The 22,047-nt window shown below is 46.1% G+C and overlaps 1 protein-coding gene across 2 annotated transcripts in view; it reads right to left on the reverse strand.

Annotated features, from left to right (window-relative positions):
* Positions 1 to 927: 927 nt before the first annotated feature.
* Positions 928 to 22,047, reverse strand: part of LOC122923592 (killer cell lectin-like receptor subfamily B member 1B allele B) — a 42,505-nt gene continuing 21,385 nt past the window's right edge. The window contains exons 5-7 of one of the 2 annotated variants that reach the window (XM_044274450.1): positions 1,468 to 1,616; positions 1,237 to 1,349; positions 928 to 1,107 (exon numbers count right to left, since the gene is read on the reverse strand). In XM_044274450.1, the coding sequence (XP_044130385.1) occupies positions 987 to 1,107; positions 1,237 to 1,349; positions 1,468 to 1,616 (383 nt within the window). In that variant the 3' untranslated portion in view covers positions 928 to 986. The remainder of the gene's footprint in view (positions 1,108 to 1,236; positions 1,350 to 1,467; positions 1,617 to 22,047) is intronic. The other variant, XM_044274451.1, reaches the window with a different exon arrangement.

The raw sequence follows: 22,047 nt of genomic DNA on the forward strand, positions 1-22,047 counted from the left end.
AGCTGCCATCCAGGGACAGCAGTGGAGGGGTTAATCAGTAACCTACTATGGGGGTCAGAGAACAGGACACATGGGGGGGGGGGGGGCATTCTAGAGCTCTGAGTGCTGGAGCAGCCAGCCTGCTCTACAGTGGCTTCACACTGGTGGGTGGGGCTTGATCCCATAAAGTTCTGCTATTGGCTGGCAGCTGATGTCATAGGAAGCTGCCAGCCAATAGAAAACAGAAAGCAGTGCTGGCAAGTGGTGTGCAGTACTGCGGATCCCAGCCTGAGAGCGGCCATAGGAGGAGGAGGAGACGCCATGATACTGTGTCTGCTCCTCACCGAGTGCGGACCTTCAGCGGGAGGAGCTCCAGCGCTGCTGCTGTAAGTGGCATCTGCTTCTATAAAGTGCAGGAGCTGTGAGCAGGGGCGGCCCTAGATCTAATGAAAACATCCACTACTGCTCTGGGGCCCCTTCTGAGCTCGGGCCCCGAAGCCGTCGCTTCCCTGATAGCTACGCCACTGAGCTCAGCCCCATTCACTTGAATGGGACTCAGCAGCATCTGGGTCATGTGACCGATGAATGTGACATCACTGGCCTAGGAAGTGGCATAGCCGTTCACGGACATCTGTCAGTGACTGCCGAGTCTGTGCCGCTGATCGGGCGGGAGCAGCTCCTGCACCCGCCCGATCAGCCCGCCATACATGTACTGTGCTAGTCCTTAAGTCACGTCCACCAGCGCCGTACATGTATGGTGAGGGTCCTCTATGGGTTAATGTTCTGTTATTTTGATGCAGAAAAAGATTGTTGGATTTCTTAGAGAAATTTCTAAATCTTAAAAAATTTGTTCCAATTATCAAGTTGATGATTCTCTGCCGGCTCCACTCAGAGGAATGAGACAGAAATGTCTGTAACAAATCTGCCGTGTCTGCAGTCGCCCGAACCCACAGATCTAATGGAACGTTTTTATAACTTTATTCAGCTTCATGTACATTACATAAAGGTCAGATCCTCACGGCTTTCTTCAGACAGATCCATCTGTTAGGAGATCTGCAGTTCTCCTGATAATAACCAGAATCAGTCATTGATACACAGCGTCCTGATGAATATGATTGTATCTGGATCCTGAGCAACAAGAGAATAAAACAAGGAGAAATGATGAGAAATCAGTAATTATAAGAGAAGTCCAGACCCCGGTGATTATCTATATTCCCAGTAATGACCAGTGTGTGCTAGTGTCAGGAGGTCACTCACAAGCCGCTGTTATAATGTTCTCCATCCACCCATCTCCAGCCGTCTCCATCATGGTGAAGTCCTATCCAGTATGTGTCCTCTCTCCGCTGTCTGAGATCTCTCCGTATAAACTCCTGTAATAAATGAGGAACAATCCTGACATGACAGATATAACTAGATGTGATGACACAGCGGACTGCGGCCGGTCTTCTCCTCCTATAATCTCCTTGTACATGGACATAGACGCCATACCTGCTGTTCCTGGTTCTTTATGACCAGTAGATCAGCTCCCATCTTCTCACACTGATCCCGGCTCTGGTTCCATGTTCTCTCTGTTACATCTGAGTAGTAATAACAGTCGTCTCCATGTAGAATCCAACCATTAGGACACAGAAGACAACCTGGAAGAGTTTGAAGCTTCTTTATAGATCCAGTAATAGTAGGAGCGCCATTTACATTCATAAGACGTGTGTAAGGAATAATGCGCAGCGCTGAGGTTTTACTCCAAGGTGTTCGGCAGATGTACCGAGAGACTAAGGGTGGATTTACCCCGGGCGAGGACAGTCGGCTGCTTGTTCAGTGGAGGTGAAGCTCTGTATTTACCTGCAGCGATCTCCTCCACAGTATGAGGAGGAGGGATCGCTGCTTCTATCGCTCGTCCCCATACAAAATGATTGCTCCTGGGCAGTAGAGAGCTGATTAGAGAGCACCGTCTGCTGCCCGGGAACGATGATTGAGGCGTCCTCGACTCCGATCATTTCACCCAATGAACGAACGTGTTGCTTGTTCATCAGGTGATCTGCGGCACCTTTAGACGGGACGATTGTCGGTAACGAGCGTTCTGCCCGAACATTGGGCCATGTAAATCTACATTTAATGTCCTTATACACGTAGCAGTTATCAAGGAAAAACTTTCGGGGCGTGACGTGTGACTTCACCGCGCCCGATCAGCAGGCGGAGGTCATTGTGTAGCTGTATAATATTTTGCACGGTTTCTTCAATTAAGATGGCCACGTCATTTTCTAAAGGAGCGTTAGTGTCCAGCAATGTCAAATGGTGACCATCCTCTATAGGTTGGAGCAAGGGTCACGGTTGTCACCCAGATTCTCCCCGAAAGCAAAGAACCAAAAAGCAGTGAGAACCATCTACATAGAATTGTTGAAAAAAAAAGATGAATTAACACATTCAGGACCTTGGACGAGAATGCTCCTCCTAACTTGCAGGTACTTCAGGCACTAGGACCCAGCATTCTTGTCCTGAGTAAACGGACAGTGACAGGACAGTGACATCAGCTGATTGTCTCTGTCATAGGTGTTGTGTCCAATCACAGCTGTCCCCGTCTGATGCTCGCTGTGATTGGTCAGTCAATACAGACAGTGCTGAGGAGCTGGAGAGTGTGCGCTATAAACCCTCCGCGGTATACTCCTAACTGCTGAGGAGATCGGAGCTGCTTGTCAGTCTCCTCTCCAGCGCTGAGGAGAAAGGAGCTATGGATTTGCCCTCCCTTCCCCCTCAGCTGCAGAGTTAACCCCTTCAGTCCCCCTCACACATTCACAGCCCTTCCTTTGTGCTCCCTGATGTTTGGGGAGCTGTGTGACCAGTGAGCTGTGCCTGCCCTTCCCCCTCCGCTGCAGTTAACCCCATCAGACACCCATACCCCTTCCCTGTGAATGAAAAAATAATAATAATCTAAATATAATACAGAAAATAAAATAAAAAAATATATAGTTAGAATATAGTATATATATATAAAAGGACGTATGTGTGTGTGTATCTATGTTCCGCGAAAACTAAAAAATGCAACCACCCATTTCAACGAAACTTGGTATACACATCCAGGGCCAGTTCTAGGTGAAATATTATGGGGCCCTGGGGCGGAAAACAATAAGGCCCCCCCCCACATGACACTTGCTGACTTTAACGTCCCATATTGTAAACAAATGCAAGTGGCAAAGCAACATGTACAAGTAAAAATCCCCCCAAATGCACATTTCTCCAGTCCAACTGACTCCAAACAGAACCAGGGCGGCCTAGTACACTGGCACGGGTGAGATGGTGCCTGGGATGGATCCGATCCAGTTTAATCAACCAACCTACCAGACTGGGATGGATCCCGATCCAGTTTAATTAACCAACCAGTTACTGGTAGGTTGGTTGATTAAACTGGGTGGGATCCATCCCAGGCACCATCTCACTCATCCCAGTGCCAGTATACTAGCCCGCCCCCTGGTTCTGTTTGGACAGTTGGACTGGAGAAATGTGCATTTGGGGGGTGTGAGGGGGCCAGTTACTGGTAGGTTGGTTGATTAACCCCTTAGGGACCCATGACGTACCGGTATGTCATGAGTTTAACCACTTCAACCCCGCTAGCTGAAACCCCCTTCATGACCAGAGCACTTTTTACACTTCGGCACTACACTACTTTCACCGTTTATCGCTCGGTCATGCAACTTACCACCCAAATGAATTTTACCTCCTTTTCTTCTCACTAATAGAGCTTTCATTTGGTGGTATTTTATTGCTGCTGACATTTTTACTTTTTTTGTTATTAATCAAAATGTAACGATTTTTTTTCAAAAAAATGACATTTTTCACTTTCAGCTGTAAAATTTTGCAAAAAAAACGACATCCATATATAAATTTTTCGCTAAATTTATAGTTCTACATGTCTTTGATAAAAAAAAAATGTTTGGGCAAAAAAAAAAAATGGTTTGGGTAAAAGTTATAGCATTTACAAACTATGGTACAAAAATTTGAATTTCCGCTTTTTGAAGCAGCTCTGACTTTCTGAGCACCTGTCATGATTCCTGAGGTTCTACAATGCTCAGACAGTAGAAAACCCCCACAAATGACCCCATTTCGGAAAGTAGACACCCTAAGGTATTCGCTGATGGGCATAGTGAGTTCATAGAACTTTTTATTTTTTGTCACAAGTTAGCGGAAAATGATGATGATTTTTTATTTTTATTTTTTTCTTACGTCTCATATTCCACTAACTTGCGACAAAAAATAAAAAATTCTAGGAACTCGCCATGCCCCTCACAGAATACCTTGGGGTGTCTTCTTTCCAAAATGGGGTCACTTGTGGCGTAGTTATACTGCCCTGGCAATTTAGGGGCCCAAATGTGTGAGAAGTACTTTGCAATCAAAATCTGTAAAAAATGACCGGTGAAATCCGAAAGGTGCTCTTTGGAATGTGGGTCCCTTTGCCCACCTTGGCAGCAAAAAAGTGTCACACATCTGGTATCGCCGTACTCAGGAGAAGTTGGGGAATGTGTTTTGGGGTGTCATTTTACATATACCCATGCTGGGTGAGAGAAATATCTTGGCAAAGGACAACTTTTCCCATTTTTTTATACAAAGTTGGCATTTGACCAAGATATTTCTCACCCAGCATGGGTATATGTAAAATGACACCCCAAAACACATTCACCAGCTTCTCCTGAGTACGGCGATACCAGATGTGTGACACTTTTGCGCATCTAGGCTGCAAAAGTGCCCAAATTCCTTTTAGGAGGGCATGTTTAGACATTTGGATCCCAGACTTCTTCTCACGCTTTAGGGCCCCTAAAAAGCCAGGGCAGTATAAATACCCCACATGTGACCCCACTTTGGAAAGAAGACACCCCAAGGTATTCAATGAGGGGCATGGCGAGTTCATAGAAATGTATTTTTTTGGCATAAGTTAGCGGAAATTGATTTTTTTTTTGTTTTTTCTCACAAAGTCTCACTTTCTGCTAACTTAGGACAAAAATGTAAATCTTTCATGGACTCAATATGCCCTTCAGCGAATACCTTGGGGTGTCTTCTTTCCAAAATGGGGTCAGTTGTGGGGTGTTTGTACTGCCCTGGCATTTGAGGGTCTCCGCAATCATTACATGTATGGCCAGCATTAGGAGTTTCTGCTATTCTCCTTATATTGAGCATACAGGTAATGAGATATTTTTTTTCCGTTCAGCCTCTGGGCTGAAAGAAAAAAATGAATGGCACAGATTTCTTCATTCGCATCGATCAATGTGGATGAAAAAATCTCTGCCAAAAAAAAAAAGGAGGGGAAAAGCGTCTGCCAGGACATAGGAGCTCCGCCTAACATCCATACCCACTTAGCTCGTATGCCCTGGCAAACCAGATTTCTCCATTCACATCAATCGATGTGGATGAATAAATCATTGCCGGGTTTTTTTATTATTATTTTTTTACATACAAAGTGTTTGCCAAAGCATAGGAAAAACAAGCAGCAACGCAATAATTTTATTAACTTTGGAACAGAACATGTAAACTTTAACTTTTTGAACTAAACATTAACGTGTTTGCTTACTGGTGTTTTTTTTTTGTTTTTTTACCTTTATAGAACAAACCTCTCCTTCCCCATGGGTCAATGTGCAAAGCGCAAATCGCCCAAAGATGTGGCGAAGTGCGTTATGCACTTTGTCCCAGGTGAAAGGAGACGTTTGCAGCAGCTGTGTGAGTGAATGGGCCCTAATAGCCCTGTGTGCCTGTCCTGGTGAGATGATCCCTATGCTAGGTGTACCTGTGTGTGGTACTTCCGGAAACACTCTCCAAAGCATAGGGCAGGGTGGTCAGGGCAGTCAGGACAGAAATAGCGGGTGTCACGCCTTATTCCACTCCTGCTACAGACACAACATCTTTTTCGGGGTGACGGGTGGGTTGAGGTACCAGCAACAACATTGGGGAAATGTCGCTCGTGTAGACGGCTAACTACACTGGTGGATGGGGCCACGGAACCTCCTGGGTACAGGAGGTTCTCGATGATCTCTTCCTGAAATTTGAGGAAGGATCCAGTTCTCCCAGCCTTACTGTAGAGCAGTGTTTCCCAACTAGTGTGCCTCCAGCTGTTGCAAAACTACAACTCCCAGCATTCCTGGACAGCCTTTGGCTGTGCGGGCATGCTGGGAGTTGTAGTTTTGCAACAGCTGGAGGCACACTGGTTGGGAAACACTGCTGTAGAGAACAAAACTATTGTACAGAGCCAATTGAATTAAATATACAGACACCTTCTTATACCAGCGTCTGGTTCTGCGGGAAACTAAATACGGAGCCAACATCTGGTCATTGAAGTCCACCCCTCCCATGTGAAGGTTATAGTCGTGGACTGAGAGGGGCTTTTCAATGACACGGGTTGCTCGCTCAATTTGTATTGTCGTGTCTGCGTGAATGGAGGAGAGCATGTAAACGTCACGCTTGTCTCTCCATTTCACCGCGAGCAGTTCTTCGTTACACAGTGCGGCCCTCTGCCCCCTTGCAAGACGGGTGCTAACGAGCTGTTGGGGGAAGCCCGCGCGACTAGTTCGCGCGGTACCACAGGCGCCAATCCGTTCTAGAAACAAATGCCTAAAGAGGGCCACACTTGTGTAAAAATTGTCCACATAAAGATGGTACCCCTTGCCGAATAAGGGTGACACCAAGTCCCAGACTATCTTCCCACTGCTCCCCAGGTAGTCAGGGCAACCGACCGGCTCCAGGGACTGATCTTTTCCCTCATAGACACGAAATTTGTGTGTATAGCCTGTGGCCCTTTCACAGAGCTTATACAATTTGACCCCATACCGGGCGCGCTTGCTTGGGATGTATTGTTTGAAGCCAAGGCGCCCGGTAAAATGTATCAGGGACTCGTCTACGCAGATGTTTTGCTCTGGGGTATACATATCTGCAAATTTCAGGTTGAAATGGTCTATGAGGGGCCGAATTTTGTGGAGCCGGTCTAAAGCAGGGTGGCCTCTGGGACGGGAGGTGCTGTTATCACTAAAGTGCAGGAAACGCAGGATGGTCTCAAATCGTGTCCTGGACATAGCAGCAGAGAACATGGGCATGTGATGAATTGGGTTCGTGGACCAATATGACCGCAATTCATGCTTTTTAGTTAGACCCATGTTGAGGAGGAGGCCCAAAAAAGTTTTAATTTCGGAAACTTGGACTGGTTTCCACCGGAAAGGCTGGGCATAAAAGCTTCCCGGGTTAGCGGTTATAAATTGAGTGGCATACCGGTTTGTCTCTGCCACAACTAAGTCTAAGAGCTCCGCAGTCAAGAACAGCTAAAAAAATCCCAGGGCCGAACCGATCTAAGCTGTCTCAACCCGAACTCCAGACTGGGCAGTGAAAGGGAAAACTACAGGTGCGGCTGAAGTTGGGGACTGCCAATCAGGGTTTGCCAGCACCTCTGGGATTCTAGGGGCTCTACGGGCACGTCTTTGCGGTGGCTGCGACGGGGTCACTACTGCACGTGCCACCGTACCAGCTTCAACTGCCCTTCTGGTGCTCGCTACTTCACCATGTTCTGCGGCAGTGCTGGTACTAGGTCCAGGGAGGGCTGGGCTGCTGGTGTATGCCTCACCACGTAATCCGACAACACCAGCCCCACTCTGCTGCTCTTGAAGCGGATCCTGCGCAACCTGCGGTCTAGCGACACGGGGCCGGGTACGCCTGGTGCTATCAGGGACCTCAGCCTCCTCGTCCGAACTTTGGGTCAGACTGCCACTGCTTTCTACAGGTTCATATTCTGACCCGCTAGATTCATCAGATGAGTGTTCCCATTCCTCATCCGACTGGGTCAGAAGCCTGTAGGCCTCTTCAGAAGAATACCCCCTGTTTGACATGTGGGCAACTAAATTTAGGGGTATTCCCTGAGACTACCCAAGAAAAAAAAAGCAAGCCTGTCTTACAAAGGGGAGGCTAGCGAAGTACCGGAGTGATTTTTTTTATCGCCGCAGTGTGTGTAAAGTGAATGTGCAGCGATCAAAAAAAAATTTTTTTTTGTCACTGCGGTGGGGCGGGTGTGGGCGAACGCACGTGTGGGCGACCGATCAGGCCTGATCGGGCAAACACTGCGTTTTGGGTGGAGGGCGAACTAAGGTGACACTAATACAATTATAGATCTGACCGTGATCAGTTTTGATCACTTCCAGATACTATAAAAGTACAAATGCTGATTAGCGATACGCTAATCAGCGAATAACGGACTGCGGTGCGGTGGGCTGGGCGCTAACTGATCCCTAAACTACCTAACCAAGGGGCCTAAACTATACCTAAAACCTAACGGTCAATACCAGTGAAAAAAAAAAATGACAGTTTGCACTGATCACTTTTTTCCTTTCACTAGTGATTGACAGGGGCGATCAAAGGGTTAATAGGGGTTCAGGGGGGTGATCTGGGGGCTAAGTGTGGTGTTGGTGGGTACTCACAGTGATGTGTGCTCCTCTGCTCCTCTGCTGGAACCAACCGACCAAAAGAAGGAGCAGAGGAGCACAGCAGCCATATAACCCCATCATATTTACTAATATGATGGGTTATCTGGCTTCTGACTGTTTTTTTTAAAAATCAGCAACCTGCCAGCCGTGATCATTGGCCGGCAGGTTGCTGACTAAATACTTAGCTACGAAATGCCTGCCCGCGATGCGCATGCGCGGGCCGGCTGTGACGAAATCTCGCGTCTCGCGAGATGACGCGCCGATGCGTCCAGGAGGAATAAATCAACCACCTCCCGGACGCATCGGCGCGTTAGGCGGTCGGGAGGTGGTTAAAGTGAGATTGTGGCGCCCCAGGGTTTTTTTTTTTTTTAAATATATCTTTATTTCGATTTCGTACAATAAATACATCCATAGAAAAACATTACCCCGACAATATGTGAAAAAATTATTGACAGTTGATAATTACTGTTCATCTTTCATTCTTTTCTTTCTTTCTCCCCTTTCCCAACCAACTCCCATCACCCGCCCTCCCACCCCCAGAAAAAAAAAAAAGGGGGGGGGGGAGGGGCGTAGAGAGAGAGAAAAAAATCTACCGTTATCCATTTCCTAAGTATAAGGATTCTAGCCTGAAATAATACTTTGTTCAAAACCAATCGTATATTTTTATTTAATTTCAAATGTTCAGTTGCCCCTAAAATACAAATTACTGGGTCATTTGGCAATCGGACCTTCAGTAACAAAAACACAGTTTCCATAATTTCTGTCCAATATCTGTGAAGCTTGGGACACCTCCAAAAGCAGTGTATCAAATCAGCTCTCTCCTCCCAACATTTTGAACATTTATCTGTTGGTCTCACGCCCATTCTTTTTAACATCCATGGAGATCGATGTAATCTATGTATTATAAAGAATTGTGAGATCTTATGCGAACCCCTATCCGAAATTGTCGCATAATTTCTAAGGGCATCTCTCCATTTTTCCTCTGTAAAGGAATCTAAGTCTTTCTCCCATTTCTTCACGGCAAGCATTGTAATTGTTTTTCTTTTTTCCTCCATCAAGATCCTATATCTCTTTGCAGTTATTCCACCTCCTTCCCCTGCTACAATAAACGTGTCCAGCATATCTGATGTTTCCCTTCTATACCTATCCTCCTGTACCACTATCCGCAATGCATTCCTAAGCTGGAAATATTTATACATGTCACTATGGGGGATCCCGAATTCCGACACCATTATATTAAAGTCCTTCAGCTTATCTCCCTCGAAAATCTGTTCTAGATATTTCACTCCTTTTTTTTCCCAATCTATATAATCTCTTATTGTTTCCAATTCCTTTAGATTAAGATTTTTCCATATCGGTGTAAACTTCAAAAACCCTTTAATCTCCAATATCTTCTTAATTTCCGCCCATACGTATTCTAGCAAATTTAATATCCTATTACTAGTATTTGTTTTCCCAAAAAAACCTGACTCCAACACCTCTAAGTGATTAAATTCTTCTTTCCATCCCCATCTATTTAATTCTTGTCTACCCATCTGACTATCTAAGCTATCCTTTATATTCCCGTATTGTGTTATTAAGTAGTAGAAAAATAGATTGGGAACCGCTAGTCCTCCTTCTTTCACTGGGAGCTGAAGGACTTCCTTCTTTATCCGAGGAATCGCACCCTTCCAAATAAAATCCCCCATTAGTCTATCAAATAGTTTAAAAGTATTTTGTGGTATTCTTACTGGGGCATTTTGCAATACATAAAGTATCTTTGGGAGAAAGACCATTTTTATTAAATTTACCCTGCCCTGCATTGACATTGGTAGTCTTTTCCATATGTGTATTTTAGTTCTTAATTCTTTTATTAAGGGGAGAACATTTAATTTTTCATATTCTTCTATATTTCCGGAGATTTGTATACCGAGATATTTGAAATTTTCGTGTCTTTAAAACGTGCACCCGTGTGTCTCTCTGTGGTTGCCCCTCTCCTAATAATAACATGTGTGATTTACCCCAATTGATGTTTAAACCGGAAAAGAACCCGAACTTATCTATTATCTCTACCACTTTGTTAAACTGTTCCCCAGTGTTTTGCAAAAAAAGTAAAATATCATCTGCATACATCAACAATTTTTCTTCTCCACCCACATATGTAAAACTTTTAATCTCCCTATCGTTTCTTATTATATTTGCCAGGGGTTCAATTGCAATTGCAAATAGTAATGGGGAGAGAGGGCATCCCTGCCTTGTGCCACGTGATAAGGCAAACGGGGGGGACAAGCTCCCATCCACAACCACTCTAGCCCTAGGGTTACGATAAATTAACTGAATCCACCCTATAAATCCTTCCCCTATGCCAAATCTCCTTAATACTGCCCATAGATACTCCCATTCAATGCAATCAAATGCCTTTTGGGCATCCAATGAGAGTATCGCTTTTTCCCCTGCATCTGATCTATTAGCTTCAATGTTAAGGAATAGCCTTCTTATGTTGGAGTATATTGTTCTGCCCGGTATAAAACCTGTCTGATCTTTATTTATTATTTCTTTAATAACCCTAGAGAGCCTATCTGCTAAAACTTTTGCCAAAATTTTCGCATCCGTATTCAAAAGGGATATAGGCCTATATGAGCCGGGGTCTGTTTGTTCCTTCCCCTTTTTTAAGATTAGTGTAATAATTGCTTCCTTCATAGAACTCGGTAAGTCACCTAATTTTCGAACCTCGTCCAGTGTTATTTTTAATTCTGGAACTAATACTGTGAAAAGTTTTTATATATTTCAAAGGGGATCCCATCTCCACCTGGTGTTTTCTCAGGTTTAACCTTACCCAGAGCTGAATTTATATCTGCCACTGTTATTTCTTTTTCCAAAAATTCTTTTTGAACCTCAGATATCCTATTAAAAGCAATCTTATCTAAATAGGAATCTAACTCTTGTTTTGAGTATTGTACCCTGGACTTATATAGCTCTTGGAAATAGTCCCCAAACACTTTTTTAATATCTTCAGGTACGGTGAGTAGTTTTCCCGTTTTATCTTTAATCGCGCCGATCCATGATTTCCCTTTTTGATTTCTCACTATATTTGCTAATATTTTACCGACCTTTTCACCCTCCGAGGCCAGCTTAATCCCCTGAAGGAGCAATTCTTTCCTACTTTTTTCTAATTGATATATCCTCAACTTTTCTTGTTCTTCCTCCCAAACTCTCTTATTAAGTACAGTAGGGTATCTCATACATACCATTCCAGCCTCTTGTAGTTTTTTTTTCCAATACCTTCCGTTCATTCAACATAAATCTATACAATTGGTACAAAACATCTGATTTATATGGTGGTGGAATATATATATTTGCGAGTACGGTTTTTTTCCCCTCTACATAACAATGTAGAAAGAGGTACCTCCCACAATCGTCGGCCTCACATGCCAGAGCCTCAAATTTAATCTTGTTATGTATCAAAATCGAGACCCCTCTAGAATAGGTAGTATATACCGAATGATATCCCGCCACCATCCATCTCCTCTCCAACCACCTTACTGATTCTTTATCTAAATGTGTCTCCTGGAGGCAGACGATGGCTGACAGAAACCTCTTGATCCACTCAAGGATAGCAAACCTTTTAACCCTCTCACGGAGCCCTCTTACATTCAATGAAAGGACCCTAACCATCTATCCAGGAAGGGAGGAAAAAAAAAAAAAGCCCCAGGGGTTAATCCGCACAGGATGCCGGCTGAAATCATTCAGCCGGCATCCTGTCACAATGCTGGGGGGGGGTCATATGACCCCCCCGTATCGGCGATCGCAGCAAACTGCAGGTCAATTCAGACCTGCGGTTTGTTGCGATTTCTGCAGTTTCTGATCGCCGCGGTCCCTGTGCCGAAAATACAAACTGGATTCCAAAAAAGTTGGGACACTATACAAATCGTGAATAAAAACTGAATGCAATGATGTGGAGGTGCCAACTTCTAATATTTTATTCAGAATAGAACATAAATCACGGAACAAAAGTTTAAACTGAGAAAATGTACCATTTTTAGGGATGAGCGAACTCGAACTATATAGTTCGGGTTCCTACCGAATTTTGGGGTGTCCGTGACACGGACCCGAACCCGGACATTTTCGTAAAAGTCCGGGTTCGGTGTTCGTCGCTTTCTTGGCGCTTTTGTGACGCTTTCTTGGCGCTTTTTGAAAGGCTGCAAAGCAGCCAATCAACAAGCGTCATACTACTTGCCCCAAGAGGCCATCACAGCCATGCCTACTATTGGCATGGCTGTGATTGGCCAGAGCACCATGTGACCCAGCCTCTATTTAAGCTGGAGTCACATAGCGCCGCCCGTCACTCTGCTCTGATTAGCGTAGGGAGAGGTTGCGGCTGCGACAGTAGGGCGAGATTAGGCAGATTAACTCCTCCAAAGGACTTGATTAACTGATCGATCGGCAGCTGTGGATCATTGAGCTGCTGATACTCAATTGCTCACTGTTTTTAGGCTGCCCAGACCGTTTGTCAGTCACTTTTTTCTGGGGTGATCGGCGGCCATTTTGTGTCTTGTGGTGCGCCAGCACAAGCTGCGACCAAGTGCATTTAACCCTCAATGGTGTGGTTGTTTATTGGCTAAAGCCTACATCAGGGTGAAGCTGTCACACCAAGTGCATTTAACCAGCAATAGTCTGTTTATTTTTTGGCCATATACTACATCAGGGGCAAGCTGCGCCCGTCACCAAGTGCATTTAACCCTCAGTAGTGTGGTTGGTCAAGCTGTCACACCAAGTGCATTTAACCAGCAATAGTCTGTTCATTTTTTGGCCATATACTACATCAGGGGCAAGCTGCGCCTGTCACCAAGTGCATTTAACCCTCAGTAGTGTGGTTGGTCAAGCTGTCACACCAAGTGCATTTAACCAGCAATAGTGTGGTTATTTTTTGGCCATATCCCAGTCTAATTCTGTCAGTAAATCTATACCTGTCACCCAGCGCCTAAATACTAGGCCTCAAATTTATATCCCGCTAAATCTGTCGTTACTGCTGTACTGTTCTGGCTGGGCAAGTTATTTAGTGTCCGTCAAAGCACATTTTTTGTTCTGGGTTGAAATACAATTCCCAATTTAGCAATTTCCTAATTTTGTGGTTTCTGCTGTATCAGAGCTATTTTAAATCTATCCCTAAAAGGGTATATAATATTCAAGGTGCACATAGGGTCATTCAGAATAACTTCACACACACCCGCTACTGTGTATTTCCAAGTCTAATTCTGTCAGTAAATCTATACCTGTCACCCAGCGCCTAAATACTAGGCCTCAAATTTATATTCAGCTGAATTTGAATACAATACATTTGGCCAAATAATATTTTTGTTGTTGTGGTGAACGATAACAATGAGGAAAACATCTAGTAAGGGACGCGGACGTGGACATGGTCGTGGTGGTGTTAGTGGACCCTCTGGTGCTGGGAGAGGACGTGGCCGTTCTGCCACATCCACACGTCCTAGTGTACCAACTACCTCAGGTCCCAGTAGCCGCCAGAATTTACAGCGATATATGGTGGGGCCCAATGCCGTTCTAAGGATGGTAAGGCCTGAGCAGGTACAGGCATTAGTCAATTGGGTGGCCGACAGTGGATCCAGCACGTTCACATTATCTCCCACCCAGTCTTCTGCAGAAAGCGCACAGATGGCGCCTGAAAACCAACCCCATCAGTCTGTCACATCACCCCCATGCATATCAGGGAAACTGTCTGAGCCTTAAGTTATGCAGCAGTCTCTTATGCTGTTTGAAGACTCTGCTGGCAGGGTTTCCCAAGGGCATCCACCTAGCCCTTCCTCAGCGGTGGAAGACATAGACTGCACTGACGCACAACCACTTATGTTTCCTGATGATGAGGACATGGGAATACCACCTCAGCACGTCTCTGATGATGACGAAACACAGGTGCCAACTGCTGCGTCTTTCTGCAGTGTGCAGACTGAACAGGAGGTCAGGGATCAAGACTGGGTGGAAGACGATGCAGGGGACGATAAGGTCCTAGACCCCACATGGAATGAAGGTCGTGCCACTGACTTTCACAGTTCTGAGGAAGAGGCAGTGGTGAGACCGAGCCAACAGCGTAGCAAAAGAGGGAGCAGTGGGCAAAAGCAGAACACCCGCCGCCAAGAGACTCCGCCTGCTACTGACCGCCGCCATCTTGGACCGAGCACCCCAAAGGCAGCTTCAAGGAGTTCCCTGGCATGGCACTTCTTCAAACAATGTGCTGACGACAAGACCCGAGTGGTTTGCACGCTGTGCCATCAGAGCCTGAAGCGAGGCATTAACGTTCTGAACCTTAGCACAACCTGCATGACCAGGCACCTGCATGCAAAGCATGAACTGCAGTGGAGTAAACACCTTAAAAACAAGGAAGTCGCTCAGGCTCCCCCTGCTACCTCTTCTGCTGCTGCCGCCTCGGCCTCTTCTGCTGCTGCCGCCTCGGCCTCTTCTGCTGCTGCCGCCTTGGCCTCTTCCTCCGCCTCTGGAGGAACGTTGGCACCTGCCGCCCAGAAAACAGGGGATGTACCACCAACACCACCACCACCTCCGTCACCAAGCGTCTCAACCATGTCACACGCCAGCGTTCAGCTCTCCATCTCACAAACATTTGAGAGAAAGCGTAAATTCCCACCTAGCCACCCTCGATCCCTGGCCCTGAATGCCAGCATTTCTAAGCTACTGGCCTATGAAATGCTGTCATTCAGGCTGGTGGACACAGACAGCTTCAAACAGCTCATGTCGCTTGCTGTCCCACAGTATGTTGTTCCCAGCCGCCACTACTTATCCAATAGAGCTGTGCCTTCCCTGCACAACCAAGTATCCGATAAAATCAAGTGTGCACTGCGCAACGCCATCTGTAGCAAGGTCCACCTAACCACAGATACGTGGACCAGTAAGCACGGCCAGGGACGCTATATCTCCCTAACTGCACACTGGGTAAATGTAGTGGCGGCTGGGCCCCAGGCGGAGAGCTGTTTGGCGCACGTCCTTCCGCCGCCAAGGATCGCAGGGCAACATTCTTTACCTCCTGTTGCCACCTCCTCCTTCTCGGCTTCCTCCTCCTCTTCTTCCACCTGCTCATCCAGTCAGCCACACACCTTCACCACCAACTTCAGCAAAGCCCGGGGTAAACGTCAGCAGGCCATTCTGAAACTCATATGTTTGGGGGACAGGCCCCACACCGCACAGGAGTTGTGGCGGGGTATAGAACAACAGACCGACGAGTGGTTGCTGCCGGTGAGCCTCAAGCCCGGCCTGGTGACGTGCGATAATGGGCGAAATCTCGTTGCAGCTCTGGGAATAGCCGGTTTGACGCACATCCCTTGCCTGGCGCATGTGCTGAATTTGGTGGTGCAGAAGTTCATTCACAACTACCCCGACATGTCAGAGCTGCTGCATAAAGTGCGGGCCGTCTGTTCGCGCTTCCGGCGTTCACATCCTGCCGCTGCTCGCCTGTCTGTGCTACAGCGTAACTTCGGCCTTCCCGCTCACCGCCTCATATGCGACGTGCCCACCAGGTGGAACTCCACCTTGCACATGCTGGACAGACTGTGCGAGCAGCAGCAGGCCATAGTGGAGATTCTGCTGCAGCACGCATGGGTCAGTCGCACTGCGGAACAGCACCACTTCAACACCAATGATTGGGCCTCCATGAGAGACCTGTGTGCCCTGTTGCGCTGTTTCGAGTACTCCACCAACATGGCCAGTGGCGATGACGCCGTTATCAGCGTTACAATACCACTTCTATGTCTCCTTGAGAAAACACTTAGGGAGATGATGGAAGAGGAGGTGGCCCAGGAGGAGGAGGAGGAGGAAGAGGGGTCATTTTTAGCACTTTCAGGCCAGTCTCTTCGAAGTGACTCAGAGGGAGGTTTTTTGCAACAGCAGAGGCCAGGTACAAATGTGGCCAGCCAGGGCCCACTACTGGAGGACGAGGAGGACGAGGATGAGGAGGAGGTGGAGGAGGATGAGGATGAAGCATGGTCACAGCGGGGTGGCACCCAACGCAGCTCGGGCCCATCACTGGTGCGTGGCTGGGGGAAAGGCAGGACGATGACGATACGCCTCCCACAGAGGACAGCTTGTCCTTACCCCTGGGCAGCCTGGCACACATGAGCGACTACATGCTGCAGTGCCTGCGCAACGACAGCAGAGTTGCCCACATTTTAACGTGTGCGGACTACTGGGTTGCCACCCTGCTGGATCCACGCTACAAAGACAATGTGCCCACCTTACTTCCTGCACTGGAGCGTGATAGGAAGATGCACGAGTACAAGCGCACGTTGGTAGACGCGCTACTTAGAGCATTCCCAAATGTGACATTGGAACAAGTGGAAGCCCAAGGCCAAGGCAGAGGAGGAGCAAGAGGTTGCCAAGGCAGCTGTGTCATGGCCAGCTCCTCTGAGGGCAGGGTTAGCATGGCAGAGATGTGGAAAAGTTTTGTCAACACGCCACAGCTAACTGCACCACCACCTGATACGCAACGTGTTAGCAGGAGGCAACATTTCACTAACATGGTGGAACAGTACGTGTGCACACCCCTCCACGTACTGACTGATGGTTCGGCCCCATTCAACTTCTGGGTCTCTAAATTGTCCACGTGGCCAGAGCTAGCCTTTTATGCCTTGGAGGTGCTGGCCTGCCCGGCGGCCAGCGTTTTGTCTGAACGTGTATTCAGCACGGCAGGGGGCGTCATTACAGACAAACGCAGCCGCCTGTCTACAGCCAATGTGGACAAGCTGACGTTCATAAAAATGAACCAGGCATGGATCCCACAGGACCTGTCCTTCCCTTGTCCAGATTAGACATTAACTACCTCCCCTTAACCATATATTATTGTACTCCAGGGCACTTCCTCATTCAATCCTATTTTTATTTTCATTTTACCATTATATTGCGAGGCTACCCAAAGTTGAATGAACCTCTCCTCTGTCTGGGTGCCGGGGCCTAAATATATGCCAATGGACTGTTCCAATGTTGGGTGACGTGAAGCCTGATTCTCTGCTATGACATGCAGACTGATTCTCTGCTGACATGAAGACAGATTCTCTGTTACAGGACCTCTCTCCTCTGCCAGGGTGCTGGGCCTAAATATATGACAATGGACTGTTGCATTGGTGGCTGACGTGAAGCCTGATTCTCTGCTATGACATGCAGACTAATTCTCTGCTGACATGAAGCCAGATCCTCTGTTACGGGACCTCTCTCCTCTGCCTGGGTGCTGGGCCTAAATATCTGACAATGGACTGTTGCATTGGTGGCTGACGTGAAGCCTCATTCTCTGCTATGACATGCAGACTAATTCTCTGCTGACATGAAGCCAGATCCTCTGTTACGGGACCTCTCTCCTCTGCCTGGGTGCTGGGCCTAAATATATGAAAATGGACTGTTGCATTGGTGGCTGACGTGAAGCCTGATTCTCTGCTATGATATGAAGACTGATTCTCTGCTGACATGAAGCCAGATTGTCTGTTACGGGACCTCTCTCCTCTGCCTGGGTGCTGGGCCTAAATTTATGAAAATGGACTGTTGCAGTGGTGGGTGACATGAAGCCTGATTCTCTGCTATGATATGAAGACTGATTCTCTGCTGACATGAAGCCAGATTGTCTGTTACAGGACCTCTCTCCTCTGCCTGGGTGCTGGGCCTAAATATCTGACAATGGACTGTTGCATTGGTGGCTGACGTGAAGCCTGATTCTCTGCTATGACATGAAGACTGATTCTCTGCTGACATGAAGCCAGATTGTCTGTTACGGGACCTCTCTCCCCTGCCTGGGTGCTGGGCCTAAATATCTGACAATGGACTGTTGCATTGGTGGCTGACGTGAAGCCTGATTCTCTGCTATGACATGAAGACTGATTCTCTGCTGACATGAAGCCAGATTCTCTGTTACAGGACCTCTCTCCTCTGCCTGGGTGCCGGGGCCTAAATATCTGAGAATGGACTGTTCCAGTGGTGGGTGACGTGAAGCCAGATTCTCTGCTATGGGACCTCTCTCCAATTGATTTTGGTTAATTTTTATTTATTTAATTTTTATTTTAATTCATTTCCCTATCCACATTTGTTTGCAGGGGATTTACCTACATGTTGCTGCCTTTTGCAGCCCTCTAGCCCTTTCCTGGGCTGTTTTACAGCCTTTTTAGTGCCGAAAAGTTCGGGTCCCCATTGACTTCAATGGGGTTCGGGTTCGGAACGAAGTTCGGATCGGGTTCGGTTCCCGAACCCGAACATTTTCGGGAAGTTCGGCCGAACTTCTCGAACCCGAACATCCAGGTGTACGCTCAACTCTAACCATTTTAAGTGAAAAATATGTTGAATCAGAATTTCATGGTGTCAACAAATCCCCAAAAAGTTGGGACAAGGCCATTTTCACCACTGTGTGGCATCTCCCCTTCTTCTTACAACACTCAGACGTCTAGGGACCGAGGAGACCAGTTTCTCAAGTTTAGAAATAGGAATGCTCTCCCATTCTTGTCTAATACAGGCCTCTAACTGTTCAATTGTCTTGGGCCTTCTTTGTTGCACCTTCCTCTTTATGATGCGCCAAATGTTCTCTATAGGTGAAAGATCTGGACTGCAGACTGGCCATTTCAGTACCCGGATCCTTCTCCTACGCAGCCATGATGTTGTGATTGATGCAGAATGTGGTCTGGCATTATCTTGTTGAAAAATGCAGGGTCTTCCCTGAAAGAGATGACGTCTGGATGGAAGCAGATGTTGTTCTAGAACCTGAATATATTTTTCTGCATTGATGTTGCCTTTCCAGACATGCAAGCTGCCCATGCCACACGCACTCATGCAACCCCATACCATCAGAGATGCAGGCTTCTGAACTGAGCGTTGATAACAACTTGGGTTGTCCTTGTCCTCTTTGGTCCGGATGACATGGTGTCCCAGATTTCCAAAAAGAACTTTGAATCGTGACTCGTCTGACCACAGAACAGTCTTCCATTTTGCCACACTCCATTGTAAATGATCCCTGGCCCAGTGAAAACGCCTGAGCTTGTGGATCTTGCTTAGAAATGGCTTCTTCTTTGCACTGTAGAGTTTCAGCTGGCAACGGCGGATGGCACGGTGGATTGTGTTCACTGACAATGGTTTCTGGAAGTATTCCTGAGCCCATTCTGTGATTTCCTTTACAGTAGCATTCCTGTTTGTGGTGCAGTCTCGTTTAAGGGCCCGGAGATCACGGGCATCCAGTATGGTTTTACGGCCTTGACCCTTACGCACAGAGATTGTTCCAGATTCTCTGAATCTTCGGATGATGTTATGCACAGTTGATGATGATAGATGCAAAGTCTTTGCAATTTTTCGCTGGGTAACACCTTTCTGATATTGCTCCACTATCTTTCTGCGCAGCATTGTGGGAATTGGTGATCCTCTACCCATCTTGGCTTCTGAGAGACACTGCCACTCTGAGAAGCTCCTTTTATACCCAATCATGTTGCCAATTGACCTAATTAGTGTTAATTGGTCTTCCAGCTCTTCGTTATGCTCAAATTCACTTTTTCCAGCCTCTTATTGCTACTTGTCCCAACTTTTTGGGGATTTGTTGACACCATGAAAATTTGAATCAACGTATTTTTCCTTTAAAATGATACATTTACTCGGATTAAACGTTTGATCTGTCATCTACGTTCTATTACAAATAAAATATTGACATTTGCCGTCTCCACATCATTGCATTCAGTTTTTATTCACAATTTGTTTAGTGTCCCAACTTTTTTGGAATCAGGTTTGTATCTATTTATCACCCCCTCTGCACCTCTGAATGATTTTAGCCTGGTGGGAGGTGCAGGGGGGGTTGCGGGCGGTGCGGGAGGCGGGCGGTGCGGCAGGCGGGATCGCGATCCCCCGCCCACCTCCCGCCGAATAATCGTTGGTGTACAGTGGTTATACCAGAGTGTCAGCACATTGCTGACACTCTGGTATAAACGGCTGACATCTGTGAATGGATGTCAGCCGTTTAACCCTTTCCATACAGCGGTCCGGAAAGAGTTAACAGTAAGATGCGGCTCCCTCCCTCTCCCATCGGGGGGCTGCTGTGCCTTTGCAGCCCCCGACAGGATGGGGTGACAGAGGGAGGGAGCCCCAGTCCTTACCCTTCCCCGTCTGCGAAGTTGTGTCCATGGTGCTGAACAGATCTGTGCTAAAGGCATAGATCTGTTCAGACAAAGTGTAAGTAAAATACAGTACAGTACAATATATATTGTACTGTACTGTATTATACAGACATCAGACCCCCTGGATCTTCAAGAACCAAGTGGGTCTGGGTACAAAAAAAAGTGGAAAAAAGTAAAAATAAAAAAACACATTTATCACTGATTAAAAATGAAAAAAAAAAATTCCCTACACATATTTGGTATCGCCGCGTCCATAACGACCTGATCTATAAAATGGTCATGTTACTTTCCCCGCACGGTGAACGCCATAAAAATAAAAAAATAAAAACTATGAGAAAATTGAAATTTTGCCCACCTTACTTCCCAAAAAAGGTAATAAAAGTGATCAAAAAAGTCGCATATTCGCCAAAATAGTGCCAATCAAACCGTCATCTCATCCCGCAAAAAATGAGACCCTAACCAAGATAATCGCCCAAAAACTAAAAAAACTATGGCTCTTAGACTATGGAAACACTAAAACATGATTTTTTTGGTTTCAAAAATGAAATCATCGTGTAAAACTTACATAAATAAAAAAAAGTATACATATTAGGTATCGCCGTGTCCGTATCGACCGGCTCTATAAAAATATCACATGAGTTAACCCCTCAGGTGACCACCATAAAAAATAAAAATAAAAACGGTTTAAAAAAAGCCTTTTTTTGTCATCTTACGTCACAAAAAGTGCAATAGCAAGCGATCAAAAAGTCAAAATAGTGCCAATAAAACAGCCATCTCATCCCACAAAAAATTAGACCCTACTTATAATCGCCCAAAAACTGAAAAAACTATGGCTCTTAGGCTATGGAGACACTAAAACTTTTTTGTTTTAAAAATGAAATCATTGCGTAAAACTTACATAAATAAAAAAAATTTATACATATTAGGTATCGCCGCGTCCGTGACAACCTGCTCTATAAAATTACCACATGATCTAACCTTTCAGATAAATGTTGTAAATAACAAAAAAAAAAACTGTGCCAAAAAAGCTATTTCTTGTTACCTTGCCGCACAAAAAGTGTAATATAGAGCAACCAAAAATCATATGTACCCTAAACTAATACCAACAAAACTGCCACCCTATCCCGTAGTTTCTAAAATGGGGTCACTTTTTTGGAGTTTCTACTCTAGGGGTGCATCAGGGGGGCTTCAAATGGGACATGGTGTCAAAATAACCAGTCCAGAAAAATCTGGCTTCCAAAAACCAAACGGCGCACCTTTCACTCTATGCCCCGCTGTGTGGCCGCACAGTAGTTTATGGCCACATATGGGGTGTTTCTGTAAACGGCAGAGTCAGGGCAAAAAATATACAGTCTTGTTTGGCTGTTAACCCTTGCTTTGGTAGTGGAAAAAATGGGTTAAAATGGAAAATTTTGCAAAAAAATGAAATTCTCAAATTTCATCCCCATTTGCCAATAACTCTTGTGCAACACCTAAAGGGTTAACGAAGTTTGTAA

Source organism: Bufo gargarizans, unplaced genomic scaffold (genome assembly GCF_014858855.1).
Source record: "Bufo gargarizans isolate SCDJY-AF-19 unplaced genomic scaffold, ASM1485885v1 original_scaffold_1768_pilon, whole genome shotgun sequence".
Taxonomy (NCBI): Eukaryota; Metazoa; Chordata; class Amphibia; order Anura; family Bufonidae; genus Bufo; species Bufo gargarizans.